The 14105-nt window shown below is 40.7% G+C and overlaps 1 protein-coding gene across 2 annotated transcripts in view; it reads right to left on the bottom strand.

Moving 5' to 3' along the window:
* The window catches only part of LOC311058804 (semaphorin-4G-like), a 58911-nt gene that overhangs the window by 22849 nt on the left and 21957 nt on the right, over positions 1 to 14105 (bottom strand). For both annotated transcript variants that reach the window (XM_084076313.1, XM_084076314.1), the window contains exons 6-7: positions 13516 to 13629; positions 422 to 576 (exon numbers count right to left, since the gene is read on the bottom strand). In XM_084076313.1, coding sequence (XP_083932439.1) covers positions 422 to 576; positions 13516 to 13629 — 269 coding nt within the window. The remainder of the gene's footprint in view (positions 1 to 421; positions 577 to 13515; positions 13630 to 14105) is intronic.

The following is a 14105-nucleotide window of genomic DNA, read 5'->3' on the forward strand; positions in this document are numbered from 1 at the left end:
GTCCTCATAATGTCTCAAATTCTATTGTACTGATTTGGCACTCACAAGTATAGTAATACTATACGCACGCACGCACGCACGCACTCACGCACACACGCACACACGCACGCACACACACACGGAATGCAGATTCTGTGCTAAATGTCATTGGCTTTGTCATACGGTCACAGAACACACAGCAGCTGGTACGATGGCTGCACACTCTGCTGCTGTAGGAGAAAATGACGAGGCCATTAAACAGAGAACGCAGACGGGAGCGTATAATTCCTCAGGTGAAAGCTTTACAGTGTAAAATGGAAATGTAAATCACTGGCTCTCAACCTGCGGGCCGGGGGCCACGAGTGACCAAAATTCTTCCACCACTGGCAATTCTCTCTCTCTCTCTCTCTCTCTCTCTCTCTCTCTCTCTCTTTCTTCTCACCATGCAGATGCGTGCCACCCGTGCCACCCTGCTGTGCGTGTAGCTGGGTGTCTGCTCTTGGCTCCTCTCTGTGAAGAACCAGTAGATTTTGTCATCGCCCCCGGAGCCGCTCCCCTCGTTCTCCCTCAGCAGCGCCGAGCCCACGAAGTCCGCCTCTGGACGAAGAAAAAAACAACAACAAGATATTGTAGTAGTATCGGCCAAGGTATGGACATAAGAAAGCTAATTAAAATGATTTTCGGTTGTCATAACCAAATGGACCCCTTGGCTCATCTTCTCCCACCCCCCCCCTTTTCATCCAGAGGGAACACAGATTCCCTGAGGATACAACAGGCTTTGAGATAAGGAGAGACCTTTATTGCTCACTTGAATGTCTGCAAAGACACACTTCCTAGTTGGTTCTCTCTCTCCCTCGCTCTCTGTCCTGAACCTTCAAGATAAGGATGTAACCTGCAACTTTTATGACCTGGAAGAATGTCTTGGCAAGCGCTCACAATATCATACACACAGACCCACGGAACACACAAGTATCAGTGAGCAAAAGAAATGTGAATAAACTGATTACGTGTTATGTTCTGTGACGTTAAAATATATATAATTATTGTCCTGTATTGTGACCACAACAATAATATGTACTTTGGTGTTTTAAAGGGATGCTTTCCTTGTTAATTACACTTTGATGCTTATCCTGCTTTCTATTTGACGTAAAGCCTTCACGTCTAGTACCTAGACAATTCTAAATTCATCGTGATTTCCAATATCCGGCCGAATGTAGTAGTAGAAGGTCCCCAAGAAAGTTAGCAGAGAAATGTAGTTTTCATACTGTAATAAGGGAAGTGGCCACCCGCACAGCTGCCTCTAACACGCCCCCCCAATGGGCCAAGAAGGATGGAGACTCCTCCTTCTAACTATAAGAAGCACTGGTCAGCCAGTTCTCACTCTCTTCCTGCTTCTCCTCGCTGCTACTCCTCAACCCAGCCTGACTTGATCCCAAAGGCCCAGGGGGGGGAGAGAGAGTGAGGGCCGCAGCGCCCGGACACTCTAGCTCTCCCACCGTACCCCTGGCAGACATTGACCGCTCACTGGACTCTGGAAAAGACTGTCACAAAAGGACTCCCAGGTCGTATGACTCTGAACACATGACGTTATGGCAAACAATTGATGATAGGCTGTATGTATGTGTCGGTCTCTTTCTTCCTAAAGGGCCCCATGATATGTCATTTTTCCAGGCAGCGTGGTAGTTAATTTCTGTTCAATTCTTTCCTCTCCCACACGATATCCTATGTTACACTTTAACTACTAAAACTTAAGCCCTCATTTCAGTGGGTGAACTAATACTTTGCTTTTGGTTCTAAGTTATCTAACTGGTCCTCTAGTTGACATATATTGATGGAGAAGGTGTTACATACCGGCCTCTCTCAAAATATGGTCTACAATAGGTCTAAGTCATGACCTTTGATGACAGCGCCAGCCTGTCATTAAACGTTGAATGAAAGAACACATAGATCACTTAGTTATGACGTACAAGGAAATGCATTGACATTTTGGATCAATTTTGTGTAGTTATTTACCTTAATAAATTTGGAGACTACGGTTATTAAGAAGGCGTGTGTCATTTCTTATTTCTCTGTTTACAGTAATACTATTGGGATATTTATTGCAAGTCTGACAAGAATTCACGTTACTATTACAGTGACGTAAGTTTCAATATATTATATATATTGTAATAATTCATAAATTATATTTATATGATTTATGGATTATTACGTCCTGTACCATGCTGAAGTTACGACCAGTAAGTAGGCATATTTGCTACAGGTGGTGCCCCGCGGTTCGGCAGACTCTTATCCCAATACTGTAAACACTGAGATATCAAAAATAATATTTTTGAAAAAAAAAAAAAAAAAAAAAAAAAATCATATTTTTTTTTTCTCGGGTAAAAATAACAATAATAATAGGCCAATTATTGTTGTTGTTTTCTTTTTTTTTCGTAATCAAGTTTAGTGAATTAAGTTGATCATAACTATATCTGTGCTGAAACAATCCGGTCTGCTGTCCCCAGTAGACGGACAGCTGAGTTGAGTAGCATTTAGCAGAAGTAAGAGCCTCAAGATTCCTAAGAACTGTTTTTAAGCAGTTGTTGGAAATATTGAGTTAAACCGCATGCTGATAACATCTGTGTGCAAGTTGATCCGCCCTTTTAAAACTGACGTCACCCACGTTTCGGCAGGAGCGAATGCGAGACACAGTAAAAAGAGTTTTTGTCTCCCCCGGGAAACGAATTAAGTTTTGCTTAAATGTGGGTTCAGCACTCTGAAGGTTGTTCAAACTTTTCTAAACTAGCTACTTAGATAATGAGATCCCTTCTAATCCTGACAAATTTGGTAATGGTTTCTAAGCATAACCAAGTGCGAAATTAGGTCTAAACTGAACTGAGTTAATAAACCAGTAAGCGGGTTTTTTAGCTCTAGTAGACCTCTCAAGCTGTTTAATACAGTCTAAAGGGAAGGGGAAATTCGAGTGAATCATTATGATAATGCTTACTTATCACTTGGAATCCCAAATATAGCTTACAGATCAGACTGAGTTAATAAACCATAAGCGGGTTTTTTAGCTCTAGTACACCTCTCAAGCTGTTTAATACAGTCTTAAGGGACGGGGAAATTCGAGTGAATCATTATGATAATGCTTAATGCTCACTGGGAATCCCAAATATAGCTTACAGACCAGAAGGAAAAATAAAAAATAATTAGTTGCTTTATTTTTCCAACTGGCCCGTGATTTCATCTTGACTGGCTGACCAAGTCTACAGGGTGAAATCTCAGTCACATGGGCTCCAAAAAGACACCTACTCATTTCCAAACAATTCAAGACAAAGAGTAAACAGCCCTCTTGAATTTTATGGACTAATAGGTAAAGCCCACTGTGATTTAAGCACTTTGGACGGTGAGTGAAGCCCCTACCTTTAATCTGAGGGAATGAAAAGGCTTCCTTCCTCATGAGATGTTGTCCCTCAAAGTGCATTTGTGTAGCAATTACAGGCTACTATTTCCGGAGGTAGGGGGTGTTTGTGTCCCATTCAAAATACCTCTGATGTTTTTCTAACTGAATGCAAAATGGCATCTCCTATGTGAGTAGCAAGAAATGGTGCAAGACCAGCTTGCGAAACTAAAACAGAGTACCAGTCATCAGTCATCCGGGGGGGGGGAAGTTTTACAACTTCATGTGAGTGCTCTGCCACTCAGCTCTGTAGCAAACCCAAATGTTTATTCAGGCGTGGAAATGAATGACAAGAAACCACCCCTCCTCCTTCCCTGCTTGTGTTTGACATAAGCATGTCTGTTGAATGTCGTGATACTGTGATACTTGTGGCGTAGAGTACTAGGACTGAGACAATCAGTACCGATCAGCTTAAATGTTGTTGACTTACTCCTAAATTGAAGACAAGCATAGGAACTTTGATCATTTATTGAATAAAAGTTTCAAGATGGTTGTAGCCAATCTATTCCCGCAGACAAAACTTCTATTCGAGTTCCCATTTGATCTCAATCAATCTCAGCCTCTGATCCCCAACACAGCTGAGTTAGTAAACGTTGATCAGGACAATCTTTAATTTATACTAGCCTACGGTGGCTACATGGCTTTCAAATGAGCCCAAAATTCTGAAATGAATGACATGCAACTACTGGGTGCGATTGTTTGATTATTCCAAATTTTACCTTTGAGTTAATTTAATTTGATTTTGAATTCATGGTCGTTATTCTGTCGATCTAAAGCCATGATTCGTTAATTGTTAAGAGAACAACTACATACGATGGTTTAATTATGACAAAGTTCTGACTTAATCGAATTGAGTTTCAACGTGAAGTCATCATTTTATGGGGTTAATTCAAAAATGTGTAGATTTTAAACAATTACATGCTAAATTGCTGTTAACATTTTTAACTTTTCGAATAAGGATTCAAATTGTAATGTACTTTAAGTTCTCTAATTTTTATCCTGATGATTTCAAAGTTGTATTCGTCTATTTAGGAAACAATCTTAGGCTATTAAATGATGAGAGTCTGTTGCCAGACGATTAAAACTAGAGGTTACGTATGTGGCCCCAGTTTCGTATCTTCAAAGTAATGTACTTGCATATGGGATAACATATGTAAGTGTATTATGAAGAGGAGACAGAATAACTGGAGGATATATATGTAAGCCCAGTTTTCTTATCTTCGAAGTATTATACTTGCATATGTTATCCCATATGGTAGGTATATTACAAAGAAGAGACAGAATAACTATAAGTACCGGATGTAACCCGGGAGAAATTACAGGCCCTATCATTTAAAAAAAATGTAGGTGACCACTGCTAATTTCACCATGATTTGATGGGAGCCTAAGTATAATTGGTTTAATGTTTCCACCTTAATTCAAATTAAGGACTAAACAATGTTATAGGTCAAACCTTGCCCAAGTCCTGATCAAAATGTGGAGTCGAGATAGAAACTATTTAAAAGTCAGAAGGCAAGGAACGGACAATTGATTTAGAGTAACGCTTGCACTCACGTGTGGTGTTGATTAAATCTGTAGAGTTTTAACACTAATAGTGCTTGTCTGGACTTTTGGAGTAAGCTCGAACATTTTGCCTTTTTCCCTAAGAAACCACGTTTCTCTGAGATTACCATTCTTAACTAGGCCCATAGTCCTAAATTTGTATGAGATGTAGTTCCATGCTGTTGTTTTGGTTATTCCGGGTCTCTGATTCTCTGGGAAGATGAGAGTGAAATTGCATTCCACTTCAACCCTGTTTACTACCAGTTAAATGAGAAAACAATGTCACTGCACACTACTGCATACTCAAAGCCCAAACGTTTCTGAAATATGTTAATAGGAAGTGAATATTTCATTTCAACCAGGGCTTAGTTTCTCTAAGTAAAAATAAATTGCTAAAACTATAATTGATCAAACCTCTAACTTTAAGTTTGTTTGTATAAATATAAAAAGGGTCTGAGAATGCTTATCTAGGGTAAAGTGATCTCAAACCCAAATTAAATATTTTAATTAACTAAAAGTACTTGGTCGTATGCCACTCGTACGCAATTTTTGCAACCTAGCCATGCTCACCAAGCGCTCAAGTGTTAAAAATCCAGTAACAGTATCACGATCATTCAATAGAATTCCGTATACGCTAGTGTATCCTTTCAGTGATACAGTGTTTACGTTGCCTGCCCATGCAGTAGATTGAGCTATCAATTTTGTTTGTTTTGACCACTCCAAAAAAAAAAAAAAGGAGAGTGCCCAAAACAAAGACATTTGTCCAGCACAAGGTGATTAATGCACTGAGAAAAGACTAGGTGAGTTGTATTGAGTAGAGTTGAGAGCCATGACTCCACCACTTCAACAAGGTGTAGATATCAGGTTACTCCAACTGACCTGTACAATTGGAGCTATAATAAGTCCCCTCCTGTCACAAGAGAAATAGAGTCATGCCCTATACTCTGTCACAGCCAGAACAGTTGGTATGGCGATTTTTATAAACAGCCATAGTTCAAGGGACGTAGTTTACCTGTTTTTGGGTATCAGTCAAGAATGACAGTTAGACCACAAACTACCGTGTTGGAAACTGTTGTTCAGTCATTGTCTCCTCTTTGCTTTCCTAATAATGGGGGACAAGCAGTTTTGATCTGCTAGTTTCCCCCGGACAAATGATGATGATAGAGTTGTGGGAGATATATACAGATAGTTTTGTTGTCTCCACCAAAAATCACAACACATTACAAATTTCATAACGGTGACCTACTGTACTATACTTTATGAGTGTATGTTGTTTCATATGGTTAGCGCTAACCGTATCTTAGCACCTCCCTACATAGCAGTGTAGTCAGATTCCCCAGAATCAAGGTCGCGTCACGGTTTGATAGACAGACCGCACGGAAAACCAATGCGCGTCCTCCCGTGACCCAACACCAAAAATCCTACCCTAGCCAAATGCTTTGAGGGGGGACTCTTAATTTTGTGTACATTCCAAGCAAGCTATACTAAACAACTTTTGTCTATTCCAAAAGGTCATGCCATGAGACATATGGGCCATGTTTTTGTGTGAGGCGCACAATGCACCCTCTCCATGGGACGCCATGGAAAGAAACCGGTCCTGTCCATGACGCATGACTGGTAGTCATAGCAACCAACGTGAGGTTGACGCTTGTAGTATATTTTCACACAGATGTGACGTTACCGCCCCATGATGGCTATCTAACTAAGACACACCTTTGGGTCAGTTAATGATGTGCTTAGTCTTTAAACTCATGTAAGCCACTGCGGCTGAACTGACCATGATCATTGGTGTTGGTTAAACAATTCCTAGTACCTTTTGGTTTATGCAAGTCTATAAGTCTCCCGGACGGAGCTTATAAGTGTTGGAATTGTGTGATATATTTTTGGGCACTGCCTAAAAAAAATAAAAATAATAATCAATAACTTATGTGGTCTGCTATATTTTGTGCTTGTAAGGCGGGCATATGGTTTGCACGCGTGGTATGAGAACGCACACTTCGAACGTGTAAGAAACCACCCCATACAAACCAATATAGTGGTCACCCAAAACCCATAGGTGTTAATAAGTTAACTGCTTGATTCAACTTCAGGCCCATGCGGTGTTAAAAGGTCTTTCTTTCTTCTTTAGAACGACACAATAAGTTTGGACTGTTGTAAAAGGCTCTCGGCTAATGGAAGGGTTTTTTTTTAATTGCCTGCTCTCCAAGGGAATTTTGCAGACTGATCACGCTTATTCTGTGGTTTCATAATTGATTGAAACACGTTGTAATCCCTATACACCCAAGGTCGTAACACGGCCCATTGACGCCAAAACAGTGTTTCCCACTTTCCTCACAGCGTGAAGGTGGCATTGCTTTTCCAGCCACTTTCTGGCTATCTGTCCCAAAACGCAGCTGTAAGATGTACATTTTGTCTATATTGTTTGCCCCTGGCTGCTTAATCAAAGCTGCTAAGCTGACCATGGTGTTAGTTTAAAACACATGTTTTCTACCTGTTCCTGACTGACAGGGCGAAGGCCACAGTGTGTTTAATCTGAGTGTCTCCCGAACGAAGGGATTGAAACCGAATCTAACAGACAATCTAGTCTAAATAGTACCTCTGCTGCTTGTATAATTTTGATACTGGACTATGATGTGGTGGGAACAGTTTTGAACATTACCTATCATTATTATTATAATCCATTGAATGAAAACATTCAATCAGGTAATGCCATGGACTCTGACTATAAATTGAATTTAAGACATTTTGAATGTCTATTAATGTACTATTTCCGCATGTTGTATGATCCAACCAAATTTATCGTTGACTAAAGTTAATACAAATTTATGTGTACAAAAATAAATTTTAAGCAGGATGGAAGTCTATTCTCCTGTTTATTTGTTGTAATCCTAAATGAACAACATTCTTATTATATACTATATATTATACTTTACCAAATATTTATGGTTGGGCTTCCAATTTGAGAATACAATTATGTCAGTCCTAAACAAATTGTCAAAGAATGATCTGGCCAGGATTAATATACTTGCATTTGATTTGTTGAACTTTACATAATTTGATTACAACATTATAGTCAACTATGGTATCTTGGCTTGAGCCAGAATGAATCCTCTATTATTGTGAGTCAAATTGAACAATGTATGGAATCCAATTCATACCTTCCCATATGCATCTGGTAATGCAACTGTTCAGTATCAATATTATTCAGATTAGGCGCTGTACGATAATACTGATGACCTATGCTAAGGCTAACAGGTTTAATCATCAGTACTATGTCCAATTAAGATTGAACCCATGCATTAGTGCTATATATTTTTTTCTTTTCTTTGTAGCTCCTGTCAATAAAGCTCTTCTCCTTATTGGTCATAAGCTTAATGAATGGTTGAAGCTCAGAATAAATTAAGCACATTTGACATTTTCCACGTGGCATCTTAAGCCCGTGCCATTTGCTATTAGTAACTTAAAATGTGGGCCCTCAGGGGACCCACCACGTCTACGCAGACACCCTGACCACTGGTACTCTGTTTCCCGCCCATGTAGTCTACTTAGTGGCTCGCTATGCTAAGCCACTTCACAGACCCCACCCTTTAGGTGATACAAAACTTGGCAATTTCAGGTGTGACATTATAATGCGGCGCTGATAAATCACTCCGTCAGGCCTCCGTGACTCATCAACTCCGCATCAAGGGGGTCAGTCATAAACAATGATATCACCCTAAGATTGCCAACTGTTGACCAAGTCTGTTAGACGCAATTCAGGGACAGCAGTGCTGAATGCTGTCACAAGGTGCTCATCTCTGCCTATTTAATGATAGCTTAAGGGACCCCCAGGGTGACCCTAAGACCACGTGTAAGTTATTTTCTAACTAAACCTATTTGACAATGGACCAAGGCTCAACAGCCATGACAGCATGGTGCCCAAATAGACATATTGACTTTAGGTAACTAATTAGAGGTCGCCATGTTTGTAGTTCTTTACTGTAGTATGGTTGCAGTTTACACACTGAAACAAAATCTCCGATCTCTCCCTAAACAAGTGACAATGTGCTATATAAGTCACAGCTACTTAGTGCCCGTGCCCAGCTAGGCCATTGGTTAAGACAAACCTGACAAAGGTTGCTGAAACCATAACTTAAGACACCAGTGTCTAAATTAAACCATCGCCACATCACTGTTAGTGCTACTCTGGCAGAAATAGCTGAAGGCATGTGTTGATTCAGAAACTGACACGAATCGGATCGGAAACTAACAACATCCTTTAGACATTCAGAGAAGACCACCCTTGCATGGCAAGTCAAGTGTTAGGACTCATTCAATGACTTCAATAATGCTTCGAAGGTTTCTTTTGTTTTGTTTATTTGTTTTGCTTGTCTGTTTTTCTACATAGATCCAAGACAAATGCCAATAGGGTATTAAAAACCAAAACTCTCTCCCACACATATTAGGAATGGGATAAGAGCCGTTATGTTTTTGATGGTTTTAGTTTTATTTTCTTTCAAAGAAAAAAACTCATTGAAGTAGGCCCACTTTCACAAAAGCCACTCTGACTGCATGCTACCCCCTGCCTGTTTTCCATAAAAGTCAGGGAAGGTCATTTAGTCCTCTAGTGTAGAAGTTGATAGGCGTAGACATCTGTTTTGCTTCATCCTTCCACTACAAGGTTAATGTTTCTCTCAGAGGCAACACCATAGACACGAGTACTATGCATGCCCCTTTATATGTGTCCCCCCTAGTATGATGTACCATTATCATGGCCCCACACAAAGAGCAGCCTGTACTCTGAATAAGGAAAGTAGAAAGGTATACAATAGATATTAGGTATAGGTATAGACCCCTAAATTCTAGACATCCTCTTGCTTTTCACCTCTGTGCTTCTCAACCTTGGTATGTGTGACTTTATGTGTGAAGTGTTGCCATAATGACATGTACAGATGATTACGGATCACAGAGGCCGGAAGATCTCTGGGCCGCGTCCCATATTGGGTTTTTGCCCTGCTGCTTTTTCTTTTTCTTTGTCTTCATAGACTGATGAATCCTTGATGATATCACAGATCCAGCAACCATGATGATGGATTTCGGCAGTGATCACAGCAATATCAGACCATCCCAGAATTGGACTTATGCAGAGGGGTGCATGTTTGGATGCTGAAGAGATGTATCGGGCTCCCGCCCCCACACGCTGACACAGCATAAAGACTAGAAGCAAGGCTCAGGACCCCTGTTGACCTCTGATCACAGTGACCGGTTTCACCCCAGCGGTCCCCGGAACACTGAGCCCCCACAGGGCCGTAGAGATAAGGAAGGAATGTCAGCCAGATCTCCTGTTACCAGTCTACTAAAGCTCTCTCCTTCTGCCTCCAGCTTCCCCACTCCTTGGACGTAAATGGGAGGGAGGCCTGTGTTATTCATGACATACAGGAAATGGATGTAAGAGACAGCCATGCCATCTCACACACACCCACACTCTCTCTCTCCCTCTCCTCCCCACTAGGACAATGGGACAAAGACATTGTGAAAATACTATTTCCTTAACCAAATGCCAACAAGCCTAGCCCCAGTTGGGTGAAGAAAGGAACCATTGCATATGTTGTGTGTGTCATCTAGAAATGGGTAATAGAACCCATATCATCATATGTGCTGTGACTTGTCCTCTAACCTTTTATTTTGTGTTATCGAAGGTCGTGACGTCAACGTTTTGTTTCGTCTGAGCTTGATAACAAAGGGGTGTTCTGTAGTAGTATCGGCCAAGGTATGGACATAAGAAAGCTAATTAAAATGATTTTCGGTTGTCATAACCAAATGGACCCCTTGGCTCATCTTCTCCCACCCCCCCCCTTTTCATCCAGAGGGAACACAGATTCCCTGAGGATACAACAGGCTTTGAGATAAGGAGAGACCTTTATTGCTCACTTGAATGTCTGCAAAGACACACTTCCTAGTTGGTTCTCTCTCTCCCTCGCTCTCTGTCCTGAACCTTCAAGATAAGGATGTAACCTGCAACTTTTATGACCTGGAAGAATGTCTTGGCAAGCGCTCACAATATCATACACACAGACCCACGGAACACACAAGTATCAGTGAGCAAAAGAAATGTGAATAAACTGATTACGTGTTATGTTCTGTGACGTTAAAATATATATAATTATTGTCCTGTATTGTGACCACAACAATAATATGTACTTTGGTGTTTTAAAGGGATGCTTTCCTTGTTAATTACACTTTGATGCTTATCCTGCTTTCTATTTGACGTAAAGCCTTCACGTCTAGTACCTAGACAATTCTAAATTCATCGTGATTTCCAATATCCGGCCGAATGTAGTAGTAGAAGGTCCCCAAGAAAGTTAGCAGAGAAATGTAGTTTTCATACTGTAATAAGGGAAGTGGCCACCCGCACAGCTGCCTCTAACACGCCCCCCCAATGGGCCAAGAAGGATGGAGACTCCTCCTTCTAACTATAAGAAGCACTGGTCAGCCAGTTCTCACTCTCTTCCTGCTTCTCCTCGCTGCTACTCCTCAACCCAGCCTGACTTGATCCCAAAGGCCCAGGGGGGGGAGAGAGAGTGAGGGCCGCAGCGCCCGGACACTCTAGCTCTCCCACCGTACCCCTGGCAGACATTGACCGCTCACTGGACTCTGGAAAAGACTGTCACAAAAGGACTCCCAGGTCGTATGACTCTGAACACATGACGTTATGGCAAACAATTGATGATAGGCTGTATGTATGTGTCGGTCTCTTTCTTCCTAAAGGGCCCCATGATATGTCATTTTTCCAGGCAGCGTGGTAGTTAATTTCTGTTCAATTCTTTCCTCTCCCACACGATATCCTATGTTACACTTTAACTACTAAAACTTAAGCCCTCATTTCAGTGGGTGAACTAATACTTTGCTTTTGGTTCTAAGTTATCTAACTGGTCCTCTAGTTGACATATATTGATGGAGAAGGTGTTACATACCGGCCTCTCTCAAAATATGGTCTACAATAGGTCTAAGTCATGACCTTTGATGACAGCGCCAGCCTGTCATTAAACGTTGAATGAAAGAACACATAGATCACTTAGTTATGACGTACAAGGAAATGCATTGACATTTTGGATCAATTTTGTGTAGTTATTTACCTTAATAAATTTGGAGACTACGGTTATTAAGAAGGCGTGTGTCATTTCTTATTTCTCTGTTTACAGTAATACTATTGGGATATTTATTGCAAGTCTGACAAGAATTCACGTTACTATTACAGTGACGTAAGTTTCAATATATTATATATATTGTAATAATTCATAAATTATATTTATATGATTTATGGATTATTACGTCCTGTACCATGCTGAAGTTACGACCAGTAAGTAGGCATATTTGCTACAATATTATATAGCCTATTTTGTGGCAAGAACGAGATCCTATTTAAAGTCATCTGTGTAATAGATGACTTTATAACCAGCCAACAGTGTTGCCACGTGCGCCTATTGCCACGTCGCTGTCGGGCAGAAACCATCTCCATTTTTCAACGTTTTTAATTATTTTTTTTATAAGCCAGTGCTATTGAACACCCTTTACGTCTGTGTGTGTGTGGGTTTTACAAATATTGAACCAATGAAAAGTATAAAAAAGGCTCTTCTGACTAAACCTTCTAATTCCATTGGATCCTCACACTATCGGTCAAACCACCTAACTCCAACTTGTGGTAATACATTGGTATTAATGGTGATTTGACCCCCATTGATTAGAATGACCAAGTCAGACGGGAATATACCCCATCTCCACATTAATGGTCAAAAACCTCCTAACTCCACTTGAGCTGTATTTGGGTAAAGAGATGACAATATAAGGACACATTCAAATATCTGACAATGTATTTACCATACCAACTTTTATTAGGCAATGCTGTGTTGTTCTAAAAACACGTTTTTCATTTCCTGAAAAGTAAATATATTGGACATCGCTGGTTTCTGCCCGACAGCAGAGATAAGCAACTTTGGGCGTGTCTGTATAAAGTCGCTTGCAAATATTGATAGTTACAGGTTGCGTTTGTTTGGGCTTGTTTTTAAAGTGTAGTTGCTTATTTGGGCTTGCTTCCTAATGTTGTTTAAACCAGTGGTGGTTCTGAAACATTTTCATGTCAAGGACCCCCAAATTAATATGTAATTGTAATTGTATGTTCAGATGAAAAATCTGTAAAAAACTTAAACGTATCCCCATCTGAAAACATTTTGTGCCAGGCACCCCCGTATTGTGTTGTTAAAATGTTTCAAGAATATTCCAAAAATAACAGATTTACAAGCTTACAACGCGACGCATCGCGACGCGTTGTGAGCTTGTTACAGTCTAATAAGCCAACTCGATAACACTGGTGGAAACGTTGTCTGGAAGCATTGAGACATTGTTTTGGGAGCATTTGAAACAGTGCAGACTTGCTCTCTTTTCACCAGTTGTTGTTTTGTGTTGAAATTATTTGTGGATGCTGCGTGCATCTGAATAGGTGTATGTACTGTATATATCACACATTGCAAAGCGCTACCGTTTTAGCAAGTCACTGGCCACCCCGACACACTCACCGGTCAGCCAGCGCGTGGGCGCGTCCTCCGTCTTCAGCGCGGGAGACGGCGAGTTGCGGCGGATGTCCGGGAAGCTTCGGAACTCGTACTGAGAGGCTGTGTACATCTGCTGGTCTGAGAAGAAAACCGCTCAGTCAGTTTGATCAATGGATTCACCACTTTCACCCTGGCATCCCTATTTTGGGCATGTCACTATAGATGAGACTTTTCTAAAAATAAAGCTTGCAGATCAGCTATTTTTGCTGTGCATTGTACAGTATGACAAAGTATATAGGGCTTAGAGCTGCAATCTTTAACTTTACTAATGTACGTACAGTACAGTACTGTACCTGCTGGTCTTATGCTATGTGTATATATGTAGATATCTTGATTGTTATTATTTTTGCTCTCTTTGATATGCTTCTTTACAGTTAAAATTTTCTCCCTGCCCCCCCCCCCTCCTTTTTCTTCTTCTCCCTTCTGAAGCTTGTAGAAAAAGAAAAAAAAACACCCACTTCTTTACACCTGTAAACCTGTGATGTGACAAAGTTGGTCCTTGAAAAACGTTATGGAATGCAGCTTTAAACACTTAGACCCTCTATAGGCCTACT

The sequence above is a fragment of the Gymnoscopelus microlampas genome (genome assembly GCF_963454915.1).
Source record: "Gymnoscopelus microlampas genome assembly, chromosome: 13".
In the NCBI taxonomy this organism is placed as follows: Eukaryota; Metazoa; Chordata; class Actinopteri; order Myctophiformes; family Myctophidae; genus Gymnoscopelus; species Gymnoscopelus microlampas.